General features: G+C 39.3%; 1 protein-coding gene across 5 annotated transcripts in view; it reads left to right on the top strand.

The window, feature by feature from the left end:
* Nup62cl (nucleoporin 62 C-terminal like) overlaps positions 1–13,959 on the top strand; it is a 55,641-nt gene that overhangs the window by 13,297 nt on the left and 28,385 nt on the right. For all 5 annotated transcript variants that reach the window (XM_087599355.1, XM_087599354.1, XM_087599352.1 and 2 more), the window contains exon 2: positions 11,413–11,518. In XM_087599355.1, the coding sequence (XP_087455481.1) occupies positions 11,464–11,518 (55 nt within the window). In that variant the 5' untranslated portion in view covers positions 11,413–11,463. The remainder of the gene's footprint in view (positions 1–11,412; positions 11,519–13,959) is intronic.

Below are 13,959 nucleotides of genomic sequence, written 5' to 3'. Positions count from 1 at the left end.
TGTGTAGTTATTATTTAACTCTATGTTTTGAAATGCTTTTAGTGCTGGGGATCCAGCCTAGGGTGTTGTACAATGCTAGGCTAGATCTCTTGAGCAAACATTTTTTCCTTTAGTGCTAACATCCATTTCTTGAATGCCTTCCATGCTTTTTCACATTCATTCGTTCTGTGGATGCTCTCCTACTTGGGCTCTTTGGACGTAATCAACACATTTTCATGCTTTCTTCTGATTCCTGTGTTGTCTCTATTTCATTGGAAGAAAATTCTCTCATTTTATGTCCTAAAGATCATTGACTTGTATGATCTGTGATTTTACTTTGTATCAATCATTCTTTGGGGCCTTTAAATATATGTAATTTAGGAAGTGAAAACCTCGCTGTTCAGTGATAGCATGGGCAAATTGCCTGGACCCTGAATGTTTGTTTCTTTCTGTGTCTCTGTGTCTGTCTGTCTGTCTCTCTCTGTCTCTTTCTGAGTATCTCAATCAAGAGGAAGTGGTTCCATTTTGGTTTCCATCCAGAATATTCACTCTGCAGTGTCATCGAGGCCTACAGTTTTTTCCAGTCACTCTTACTCCTTTTAGGGTCTGGAGTCACAAGCAGCTTTAGTTAAGGAGGAGCTGCTATGCCCTCCAGGTAGGTTCCCTTTCAGCTCTGCAGTGAGGACATTCCTCACTTCACCTACAGGGTGACTTTCCTTTCTCTCCAGCTGGTTCCCATTTTGAGATCCTGTCCCAGCCATTTTGTACCATCCTGTACTCAGCTGTGTAGACAGCAGGATTGGGCCATGAGCAGTATCACGTCCTACCTAGGTAGAAACTGCATTTTCTTCGGGTGAGAGCAAAACAGCTTGTGGTTCTTTTCATGGCAATGGCCAGTTCGTCTTTAGAAAGCAGATGTAAGGTTAGAGTGTGAACAGAGAGACATTTGGAATTATGCCTCTCACTCTCAAGATAGTGTTAGAAACTGACATTCTCTCACATAGAAGACACGGGGCACTTTGAATTCTGTGCCGTGCACCCCCTGGATTTATTGTGAGCTGAAGAAGTTTTCTGACTTTCAGGCATAGATCATGCTGAAGTGAAGCTGCCTACTCCAGCTTCTCTCTAAAGAGAAAGCCTTAGCATCTTTATAATGACCTTGTTTGTACACATCTTCCCTCTTGAATTTCAGAATTAATGACATTTTTTTTGAGGCAGCATCTCATGTTGTGTCTCTAGATGGCCTGGGACTCATGCTAATTCTTCTGCCTCAGCCTTTTTGAAGGCATGAGCCTCTCTGCCTGAATACATTTTGGGGAGAGCCTCATTTAGAGTCTTCTAGGCAATTGTGGTTGGATTTGGATTGCTCAGTAGTTACCTGATGCTGGATGGAAGCTGGGGTATGCTCCCTGCAGTTCTCCTTGATCCTACTATAGTAAAGTCACCTTTTTAAGGGATACTGTAAATGCAGAAGCACTTTGTCATAGGTCATGAAATATTAGACACAGGAAATCTATTAAAGGGATGCTTCTTGTGATCTGCGATTTTCTTTCTAAAACTAAAACTTGCCTTTTAAGAATAAACTTCATGTAAGACCTATTATCTGCCAAAATTAACATTTTATAAGCTAGGTTGCCTCCTGAATGCTGGGATTACAGGTTTATGTCAACATACCCTGCTTCTACTCATTAAACACTGTAGTATATTCTTGCCAGAATACTTTAGTACTGACATCTTATATACATGTATGAGATACCATTTTGTAACCATCTACCTCTCTTACTACAAAGATATCCTCAGTTTGCCTTTATATAGAGGTGTTCACTTTTTTTTTCCTACCCCAACTCACTAAGCCTAATAATTACCAACCTATTCTAGGTTAATGGTTGTTATTTTAAAATGGTTATGGTTTTTAATCTTTGGCAGTATACAAAATTAATATGCATTAAACTACATAGTATAGGATTCTTAGGGAGTGACTTTTTTAAAACTTACTATAACAATTCCCTGATTGTTGTGTACATCAAGTCTTTGTTTTTTTGTTTATTTGATTGTTTGTTTTTTTGCTGCTATGATTGCACTTTTAACTATTTGCTCATTGTTAAACAGTATTTGAGACTGGGTAGTTTATAATGGATAAATTTCCTTCAATTATGAAAACGGAGAAATCTGGGGCCCTGTATCTGACAAAGACTTTCATGTTGTGATATCCCAGAGCAAAAGTCACAATACTAGATATGAGACAGGCATAAGAGTGTCAAGCTCATCTTGTCGTAATGGACCCTTAGGAAAAAAATAGCATTAAACCACTCATAAGGACAGATCTAATGGCATATTGAAGGGGCCACCATTTGGTTTGTATCAGGTACTAATATTCTACTATGTAAATTTGGGGGGCATTCAAATGATAAAATCACCCCTTTACTATTCCAAATAAAGCCTCTATAAATGCTTTCGTACATTTTTCAAACATAACTCTTCCTTTCTGTGGGACAAATGCCCAGCAATGTAATTGTTCGCTCACATGGTAGTTGCATATTCAGTTTTAAAAGAAACTGCCAAACTTCTTCCAGGTGGACCGTGCCATTTTGCATACTCACCAACAATATGTGTATGATCCAGTCTCTGCATTGCCACCATAATTTGGTGTTATCTTTCTTTTTCAGTTTTATTCCCTTGCAGATAATGATACCAGATTGTGGCTTTAATTTGCAATTTCCCTGTTGGCTAATGATGTTGAATATCTTTTCCAATGCTAATGTCTCATCTATATATCTTGTCTGTGGATGTCTTTCTTCAGCCAGAAAAAAAAAAGCAATGTATTGTTACATGAATACTTTTGTATAGGAGTTTGAATGTTAGTGCATAATGTGATTTTACAAAAGACAGAAGTGCTGTTCAGTGGGATTTTTAATTTTTTATTGCTTGTTTGTTCGTTTGTTTACTTTTGTGTGCACACTCACATGGGCCACGTGCATCAGTGTGTGAGTGCGTGGGTGTATGATGTCTGTGTGTGCACATGGTGGTGTGTGACAGTCCATGTGTGCTACAGTGTGTCTGTGTGTGTAGAAGTCATGGTACAGCTTCAAATGCCCTTACTTCCACCCTGTTTTGACGAAATGCTGCATATGCTGTTGTAGCTGGCCTGCAAGCTTCTGCTCAATTCTCCCTGTGCCACCTCACTTAGGAGTACTAGAATTACAGAGACACACCACGAAACTGTCTTTTTCTTGGTGTCTGGGGATGTACACTCAGGTCATTAGGCCTGTGTAACATAAGGAGCACTTATACCCACCGAGGTAATCTCATCCCTTTCCCTTTAAATTTTATTGATATATTTTAACAATCAGAAGTTTATAGCACTGATTTTTCCCTCTGTGGCTTTTGTGTTTAACGTCATTGATTTCTGCCCTGTGTTTTCTTCTGCTTGCCTTGGGTTTGTTTTGACATTTCTTGAGTTGGAACCTTATATTGTTGATTATGCCTTTCTTGTCTTTTAATGTCCACATTTTACACTGCAAATTTGTCTGCCAGGCGCTTTGTTTCCCCTGAATTTTCATAGGGTATATTTTAATTTTCATTCAATTCAGCACATTTTTAATTTCTTATTGGAACCACCAATTATTTAAAGTATGCTTGCTCTCCAAATGTTTGGGAGATTTTGTTATCTTTTTGTTATTGATTTCTTTTAGTTTTAAGTTTTATTGGTTTTTTTTTAAATTAGCATGCAAAGCACTGAGTTTCATTATAGCATTTTCCAAACATACTTTGTTCTTGTTAATCCTCCTCTTCCCCTGTCCTTCCCTGCCCTCCTGCCCCCTCCTGATGGTCCACTTCTTCCTCCCAAAGGCCCCCTTTCTACTTTCCTGTTAGATCTATTCCCCTAACCTCTTCCTCCCCAATAAAATCTCTTTTCTCCTTTTATGGTTTCCTTTCTAGTTTCCTGACCTATATGCCTAGTTTGACTGGATTGCTGTTGGAAAACACTGTGTGTGGGGGGTGAGTGGGTGTGGGTGTGGGCGTATTGTTTTTACCTTGACAATTGAAAAGAATGTATAGCATTCTGGGGCAAAGGTTTTTTTTGCTTTGTTTTGTTTTATAAACATCAGTTGCATATTGGTGGTTAATGTTGTTTTTTTTTTGAGTTCTTTTGTATCTTTGCTAATATTCTGACCAGTTCTATGAGCTAGTAAAAGAGAGGCGCTGAATTCTGCATGTAGGACATTTTCTCCTGCTGTATTTTCAGTTTCTACCTTTTGTGTTTTGAAGCGCCATTATTTAGTGCATTGACAGAACTGCTAGATGCCTTACAGGATTGACCCTTAATTATTATGTAACCTTCCATTTTTCTATGGTAATTTCATTTAATCTGAAGTCTTCTTATCTAATAATAATACACTGAATCTTTCCGTCTGTTGATTAATGTAGCATGGGACACATCTTTTCATCTTTTTATTCTTAGCCTGCCAATGTAATTGTTTTCGAAATGAATTTCTTATACACTACAGACATGGTCATTCATGGCTTTTAAATCCCACTGTCAGGCTCTCTTCTGATTGGTATACACAGATCACTTAACATGGTCCGTAATTATTGTTATATTAGGGCTGAAATCTGACATTTCCATTTTTTATTATTTGCTTTTGAAGTAGGGGCTTGGTTTGTAGGCCAGGCTGAAGTGGAATTCATGATTCTGCTTCAGTGCTCCGATGAAACTGTGTGCTACCGTGCCTGGCTTGTAGTTACTCTTTTTATTCTGTTCTCAGTGGTTTTGTTTTAGAATCCTTTTCTTTTCTTTCTTTCTTTTTTAAAAGGAAGTCTCATGTATCCAAGGCTGGCCTTGAATTCACTATGTAGCTGAGCCTGGCCTTGAACTTTTCACCCTCCTGCCTCCATCTCCCAAGTGCTGGGATCACAGATGTGTGCCACCACACTTTCTTTTTCATTTGTTCTGCTTTCCATTTCTGTTTTTCCCCATCCACTCCCTTTCTTATTTGCTATTTGGGTGTTTTAAAAATTGATTTTGGCTTTCCTATATTACTTTTGTTAAACATGAAACAATTTATTAACAGCTTGTATGAAAATAGCAGCACCTTTTCCCCCTTAATTTACTTATTCATCCCAATCGCAGCCCTTGCCTCAGTCATCTCCTCCAAGACACCCCCACACACACCCTTCCCCCATTCCCTCTTCCCCTCCTCCTCTGAGAAGGAAAGTCCCACAAGTACTTTGACAATTTCATACATGTATAGAATGCCTTCTGAAGGGGGTTGGGGATTTAGCTCAGTGGTAGAGTGCTTGCCTAGCAAGCGCAAGGCCCTGGGTTCGGTCCCCAGCTCCGGAAAAAAAAAAAAGAAAAAAAAAAGAATGCCTTCTGAATACTTTCTCCCCAGCCTTTCTTATCTCCTTCCTGTTATAACCAACCCTTCCGCCCAGCTGCCAGTCCCCTTTTCAGACTCATGACTTTTGGTTTGCTTTTGTGATCCATTTGCTTTAGTGGGGATTATCTGTGTGGGATTAGAACTGTTAACTGGAACCTGCTGAGGTTAGCAATGGGCACACAACTGTGGACAGTGACTTCCTCCCCTCCCTGGACCTACCAGGGACGAATAACTGTGCAATAAGGGTTAAGGTCTCTGGAGTGCCTCTTCCACCCATTCCTGACACTTCATGGGTCCATTCCTCTGTAGATCCAGTGCACGAATCCCCAGCTGCTAGGGAGCTCATGGTTGCAATGGCCATGTCTTGCATAGAAGATATCATTTAGCAATGTTTTCTCAGTTTTCTGGCTCTTGGGTTTTTTTTTATTCTGTCTCTACTTCTAAAGTGTTCTCTGATGAGCTTTATTGTCTGTCTGGTTTGGGGCTGAGCATTCCTCTGTCACTTAGTCTAAGTACCTTGTGTAGCCATCAGGCTATGTGTGTGTTGAGTAACATTTGTCTATGGGTATAAACAAATATTCAGAAGGCAGTGTGATGCTATGGCAATTTGGCTAAACAACAGGATCCCCTCCCCTAAGGACCATTTCCTGGACTGTGAGGGTTGACCATGTTTTTCATTTTATGCAGAGGCTTTTAAAAATAATATATATTTATATATTATATTTAAAAGAATTTTGTAGACATATACAATATATTTCGAGCATAGCCACTCACCATTTCTTCCCTCCACATCTCCCTGGACCCTTCCAACAGGCCCCCTTCCCAACTTCACATCTCTAGTTTTTGGTCTGGATGACCTCACTCAGTATAATTTTTTTCAGCACTATCCATTTCTCTGTAAGTATCTAACTCATATGCCATTATGTATACTGCATTTTCCTTATCCATGTGTCAGTTGGTGGATGTTGGTTTAAATGAAAATGGCCCCCATAAGCTCACAGGGAGCAGCACTATTAGGAAGTATGACCTTGTTGGAGGAAGTGTGTCACCGGGGGCCAGCTTTGAGGCTTCAGATGCTCAAGCCATGCCCAGTATAATTCTCTCTTTTTGCTGCCTGGTGATCCAGATGTAGAACTCTTGGCTTCTTCTGCAGCAACATATCTGCCTGCATGCCGCCACAATTCCCACTGTGACAATGGGCTAAACCTCAGAATTGAAATCCAGCCCCAATTAAATGTCATTTATAAGAGTTGCCATGGTCATGGTGTGTCTTCACAGCAGTGAAACCCTAACTGAGACACTGGGTATGTATATTAATTCAATTTCCTAACTTGTGACTAGAGCAGCAGTAAACATGGATGTGTAAATAACTGTGTAGTAAAGCAGAAAGCCCTTTGAGTATAGACGGAGGAGTAGCATGTGCCAGTAGAGCTTGTTAAATGTCCTATGTCGTACAGGTCATTCTTCCTTAACAAAATACAATCAGACGCAAAATATCAATAGTGCCAAGTTAAGAAATCCTATTTATAATTAAGGAAAATAAGGTTTTATGTCCTAAGTCCTTTTCTATTTTAGAGTAAGAGCATTTAACTTAAAACTAAGTCACATTAAATAGTTTTTGCTTCCTTAGCTGTCTTTGGTTATGTGATTTAAGGACAGGCACTGAAATTATGCCAGTATCAGAGATAAATGATCAGGATTTTAAAAATATGGGCATAAATCAAGTAGAAATTTAATTAGAGCTAGTGAAGAGGTTTCAGTAATACAGCCATTTACAAAATAAATAATACAAAAAAATCAATAGTTTCCCTATGTTTAGGTAATAGTTGTTGGGAAATACAGCTGAGGAAAAGCCCATTAACAATTTCAACCAAAATCATAAATACCTAGGAATAAACTTTTGAAAATATGCATGCACTAGATGGAAAAACCCACAATTTTATTGAAACATATAAAAGATGCACTGAATAATGAACAGGATCAATGTATGCACAGACTCAGTAATATCAAAACAAAATTTACCTCCAAATTAATCTACAAATCTAATGCAATTCTGGCGGAGCCATGATTGTTCTTGGGGAGAAGGAAAGGAGTGAAGAACCTAGAATTCAAATGGAGGAATAAATGCCATCCCTGATGTTTTGTAACGATGGGATGCTTTTGGGAAAATACATCAAAATGTGTAAGTCAGTGTTCTTCCTATAGGTTTAAAATGTTATATAATGTGAAAATAAATAATTCGAGGGCTATAATAACTGAGTTTCTACCATATAACAGGCATAGGAAGAAAAACTAATAATCAGTGAAATATTTTAAGACACAGAAACATACCCGTGTGTATGAAGCTGGCATTTCAAATCCGTAAGGGGAGAGGCTAAACTAATGAATAAATGAATTGTAATAGCTGGATAACTGTTGTTTGCCTAAAATATTAATCATAAGAAATATTGCATGAATTAAAGGTGGAAAAGAGAGTGTATAAATATTTTAAAGGCGTAGGTGAATATGAAACTGTGTAAGTAATGTTTCCCACACTGGCTACAAGAACATGTACTTCCTTCTAATTCGTAAATAATATAGGCTAATGGTCTCAAAATAAAACTATAAATTCTACAAATAGATGTACTACGCCCCTGTGCACTGCACCCCTCTCTGTTTTCCATACCCAGCTGCTAACCACCGTCACAGTGTTCCTCCTCCCAGAACCTTTTTCAGTGACAAAATCTTTGTTCTTAGCCTTCCACCTTTAGAAATTATGATTACTGTAGTTATTATTCATATGTGTATACATGTGAGATATATATATGTAAAGAGAGAGTGAGAGAGAGAGAGAGAGAGAGAGAGAGAGAGAGAGAGAGAGAGAGAGAGAAGGGGAGAAATAGGTAAATAGAAAGAGAGAGATGGGCTTGGTACACAAGTCATGGCTTACATATAAAGTTCAGAGGGTAACTTTTCTTGAGTCAGTTATCTCTTTTGGCCTTTAAGTGGTTTCCGGGAACAGAGCTCAGGTTGTTAGGCTTGCATAGTCTTGTGACACTGAACCATCCCAGGGCTTCCAAATTTCCATCTGTTTTAGACCTAGATAATATCGTCTATATTACCATTGTGTATCTTGCTTTTTCAACTTGTAATTTTAGTACTCTACTTGTTTAAAAGCTTTTGTGTCATGGAGAGATTCTTTAGTATCTTTAGATCTTTAGTATCATAGTATTCCATGGTCTGGAGGTACTATAATTTGTATATCCACTCCCTTGGCATTTGACATATTAGCTTCTTCTTTTTGCTGATACAAATAGTAATGTAGAGGATATCATTTTATTACATTTACTTATTTGTATGTATATGTGTGCACCATAGCACCTGTGTGGAGATAAGTGGACATTCTGTCCTCCTATCAAATGCCTCACCCTACTATGTGGATCCTTTAGGGTTGGTGGTAAGCATCTTCACAAGCTTAACCACCTCTCTAGCTTTAGATATCATTTTATGTGGCATTTTGCAAGTGCACAAGAACATGTTACAAATTTACTGTCATAAACTATACATTAAAAATTAGCATGGGCAGTGGTAGTACACACCTTTATTCTCAGGAGACAGGGACAGTTGGATCTCTGAGTTCAAGGCCAGCCTGGTCTACAGAGTGAGCTCCAGGACAGCCAAGAGTATACAGACAAACTCTGTCTCTGAAAGAACAAAAGAAAAAAATAACCAAAATAACAACAGACCCAAACACACAAATGCTTCATCACTAAGTATACAGTTGTCTACTTCTGGGTATATATGTCTACTTCTGTGACATAAAGAGCATTCTTTGTGGATACATTTCCAGAAGTATTTCTATCTCAGATGGCAGATACCTTTGTCATATTTAAAACGTTGACCACCTATCTTCCACAGAAGCCATGCCACTTCGCACGCTCATTAGCAGTCCATTTTCTGTTTTCCTTTCTTGATGTCCTTAGTAGAGTGTTAGTAGTTTTTGAGTTCTTGTCATCTGCCATATGAAATTTCTCTCAATGTAGGCACAATTTGTGGTTTTCTCTTAAAGATTAGATTGAACACTTGGATGTTAAAGGGAAGGCCTTTGAAAATATGATATTGAGACCTAGATTAGACCATACAGGGAAATGACACAAAGATTTGTCCACTTATTACCGTAGTAAGAAAATTAAAAGTCATTGACCAACTGGGGTAGCAGAGTATTTACATCATATGGCAGAATAAATAGCCTTGCTATTTCATGTTATTAAAAATCATTAGGAAGAGTTGAGGATGTTCTCTTCTCATTCTGGTTCATTGAGTGCTTTTATCATGAAAGGGCATTGCATTTTTGTCAAATGCTGTTTTTTTTCTTCTCCTGAGATGATAATGTGTTTTCTTAATAACAGTATAATTGACATATAATTCACATCTTGCAATTCACTCTTTGAAATTGTACAATTCAGTGGTTTTTAATATAGCCACAAAACATACAACCATCACCAGCACGTAACTTGAGAACATTTTCATTACCCCTAAAAGAAACCCTGGTCCCAGTTAGTGGTCACCCTCCATTAACCGCAACCCTTCCATCCTGCAGCTCCTGCCAACCACTAACAAACACACTTTCTGTCAATGGCTTTGCCTATTCTGGAGATTTCATATGATTGAAATTGTAGAACACGTTGCCTTCTGTGTCTTTTTTTTTCTTTATTTAGCTTACTAGTCCCAAGATTTGTTCATGCTATAGCTAGATCAGTGCTTAATTCTTCCTTATTATCTCTGGTAGACTAGGGGAGTGAGACAGCTTCTTACTACCATAAAGCTACCTGTCACCTTTTAATTGCTCACCACCAAATCTTCATCTTATAAAAGGGAATCCTACAACTGGAACTACTTTACATTCTGTTTTACATAAAGGCATTTCTTTGTGGGACAGTTTGGGAGCTCTCTGTTCTCAGGAGCAGCTGTTAGCTCTGGTGCAAAGTAGGGGACTTTGGGTGTTGGGCAGTGGTAACAGCCATTGATCTTCACTTGGGGGAACTTAGAACTGCAAAGATGTTTAGGCAAGGGAATTGGAGTGGGGTGACTGCATCCCTACTATTCTCAACCCTTTGTGGCATGGAGTTTCTATCCTATGAATGGGAACAACTAAAAGAAACAAGCTCCAGAAGCTTTGGCTGTCCTTGCCAGGAATTTGCCCTTCCCATCCGTGCAGAGGTGATGAGAATGCTGGCTGCTGGCTTTCTCATGGAAAGCCTGTCTCCCTTGACTGAGAGTCAGAGCCAGAGGGCATCCAGTCTTCTAAGCCACTCTTATCTGGGTGTTACTTGTACAAAGTCAAGCAAGGGCCTGGGAGGAAGGGCAGTGAGTTATGTATGGCTTGTGTGCCATATGTAGACCCTCACTGTTAGATCACTGACTTAGCAGATGTTCTTGAAGAAATGTTTCTTCGCTCACTGTGTACTCTTAGGACAATTTCCAGCAGTTTACAATTTTTAAAAACCAATTTCACCAGCTTCAAACAGTTTCACAGGAGTTCTTATGCTGAACTTTCAGAGAAGGGCTGCTTCTCATCTCTTTACTTTCTCAGCCCATGTCACTAGAAGGCTCATAGCAGGCAGTACCGAGGAGCATTTTAAAGGCTTTTACTAATTTTTTTTCTTCAAGATGCTTCATTTGTAGCTCTTGCTTTTTCATTCTTTTTTTTTTTTATTCCAGATTTTATTCCCCTCCTGGTCCGCACCCCCCTTCCCCCAAGTTCCACATCCCATATCTCCTCCCCATGCCCCCACAACCCCTGCCCTGTCTTCACAAGGATGTCCACCCCACCCACCCCACCAGACCTCCCCACTCCCTGGGGCTCCAGTCTCTTGAGGGTTAGGTGCATCTTCTCTCACTGAGGCCAGACCAGGCCGTCCTCTGCTGTATATGTGTTGGGGCCCCATATCAGCTTGTGTATGCCGCCTCGCTGATGATCCAGTGTCTCTGTTTTTATTACCCCACATCAGTGAATCTTGTCCTGGTGTTTTACTTTTGGAGCATTATATTTTACTTTTGCTCTGATTTTTAGGTCTACTCCAAGATCTACTCTGTGGACACCACTGAGATTTTGAGCACTAAGATGTTCCCTTCAACACCATATGTTCCTGCCTGCATGGCTTCTCAGGAACTCTCATGTAAGTTGTACTCATTTTAAAGAAATGACTGTTATTTCAAATAAGTCCACTTGACTCAGTTTACCAATAAAAGCTATAGATTTCCTGTGCCTTATAAATAAACACTATGTTTGAATTCATCTACCACTGTTGAAATCAGAAGAAATTTTTTCTAGTTATTCATGTTTTGTCAAATGCTGAAGATGGTTGCTTTTTATCATAAAAATCATGCATGCATATATGTACGTACATATGTATGCATGTACATACATAGCATTAGCTTAGGAAGACAATTTTGGCTTTTTTCTTCCAAACTTAATCCCATACATATAAAGCATATATTAAATTATCTGCTTTCCGTAAGAAGGAGGCCATTTTATCTGTTATAGTTTGCTTTCTGTAGCACTGTGGCAAAACACAGAGGACTAGCAACTTGGGAAAGGAAAAGACTTGCTTGCAGGAGCTCAAGGCAGGAACCTGGAAGCAGGAACTGAAGCAGAACCCCAGAGGAACTCTGCTAACTCACTGGCTCTCAGGCTCCTGTTCAGCTACTTTTTTATACAACGCAGACCCACCTGACAGACGGCACATCCCACATTGGACTAGGCCCTCCTTCATCAATTACCAATGATGTAGGTGCTGAAGCCGACATACTTGCAGGCCACCCTGATGGAGGCAGGTCTTCAGTTGTGCTTTTCTCTCCCCAGATAGCTCTGCTTTGTTTTAAGTCAACCGAAATCTGGCAAGCATAGTGTTTCATTTCCTGTCCTGAAATGTATCATCCCTCTTAGGTCAGTGCCTGTGTATCTGTGCAGGTCAGAAATTCAAGTTACTTTATTGGAAGATCTCCTCTGGACAAGGTAGACTCTTTCCAAAGGAATCATTTTACTTTTTTCTTGAGTATATAATTACTAGTGTTCTCAAGAAGAAAATAATGCTATCTGGCTATACAGAACACCACCTGGGATCCTATCTGCAAGCACTCAATATTATTATTGATACCAACCCCAAGAGTCCTTTGTGATTGGACACAGTCTTCTGTGTGTTGCTCATTTCACTCTCACAAGAATGCAATATTACCACAAAGTTCCTTCTGCCAAAAGGGACACTGAGTTTTAGGAAAATCTCATGCTGTTACTCAGGGAAAGTGGAACTTAAGAAGTATTCATGTGGCATCCTTGGGGGGTTGCCACATCAAGTATCACGTGCATTTCATTCTATTGTCCTCCTTTGATCTATATTTTTCCAAGTTTCTCTCCTTTTTCTGACTTTGTATATTGTCTTGTTCCTAATTTTGACTTGTTTGTGAACCCTTTATGTTCTTCAGCTGTCAATCTTCTCTCCTCCCTCTGCTTGAAGTTTTTGTTGTTGTTTTTTTTATATAATTTCCACTTGGTGCTTATGTTTCATCTGGTTCCATATTTCTGTATATGTTCCTATATTTCTACATAGTTTGATTTTTTCATGTCATTCAGTTTTTGAGAATGAGATTCCATTCTATCCCATGTCTAATTAGAGCATTTTTTTGTATTGGGTTCTCTCTTAAGCTGGCGGCATATGGAGCAGCTGTACTTCATACCCTCATTGCTGGCCACATGTACTATGAACCAGGAGCAACAGACGGAGCTACCTGGAATAAAGCAGGGCTGCCTGAGCTTCTTCCCCTAGCAGGAATGGAGTAGACCAGGCTCTCTTAGAGTAGTCTGTGCACTTAGCAGGCACCATGATTTCTGTGGTTATTTAGTATAGCCATTAACCTGAACATATGGCTAATTGGAAAAGCTAGGCTAACATAAACCATGGTGTACAAAATAATATTTTTATTACAGTTTTCAGGTTACACAGGATCCATTCAATTTCCAGGAATATTTGAAACTAAAGAGAATCAAAAAAAAAAAAAGAAAGAAAGAAAATAATACTTCCCAATCCCCACCAGCCATAATTTTCTTTCATTGTTCTTTATATGCTTGGCATAGAGTAAGGATCAATAGTGCTATTAAAGTTAGGAAAATTATGAGATGTCAGCAACACACACAGGGAACATAGGACTTAGCCTGGGATGTTTATTCAGATTTAATCTGTGAGAGGGCAAGGCATTCTGGATAGAATACATCAACAAACTTAGAAAAGAACTCTTGGAGTTAAGTAAAACCTCAAGAGGCTTTGATTAAAACAGAGACTGAAGGAACACCCATTCAGAGCCTGCCCCACATGTGGCCCATACATATACAGCCACCCAATTAGACAAGATGGATGAAGCAAAGAAGTGCACACCGACAGGAGCCGGATGTAGATCGCTCCTGAGAGACACAGCCAGAATACAGCAAATACAGAGGCGAATGCCAGCAGCAAACCACTGAACTGAGAATAGGACCCCCGTTGAAGGAATCAGAGAAAGAACTGGAAGAGCTTGAAGGGGCTCGAGACCCCATATGTCCAACAATGCCAAGCAACCAGAGCTT

The sequence above is a fragment of the Rattus norvegicus genome, chromosome X, assembly GCF_021556685.1.
Source record: "Rattus norvegicus strain SHRSP/BbbUtx chromosome X, alternate assembly SHRSP_T2T, whole genome shotgun sequence".
Classification (NCBI taxonomy): domain Eukaryota; kingdom Metazoa; phylum Chordata; class Mammalia; order Rodentia; family Muridae; genus Rattus; species Rattus norvegicus.
Note: the sequence above shows the minus strand (reverse complement) of the source record. Positions and strands in the feature narration are given on the sequence as shown.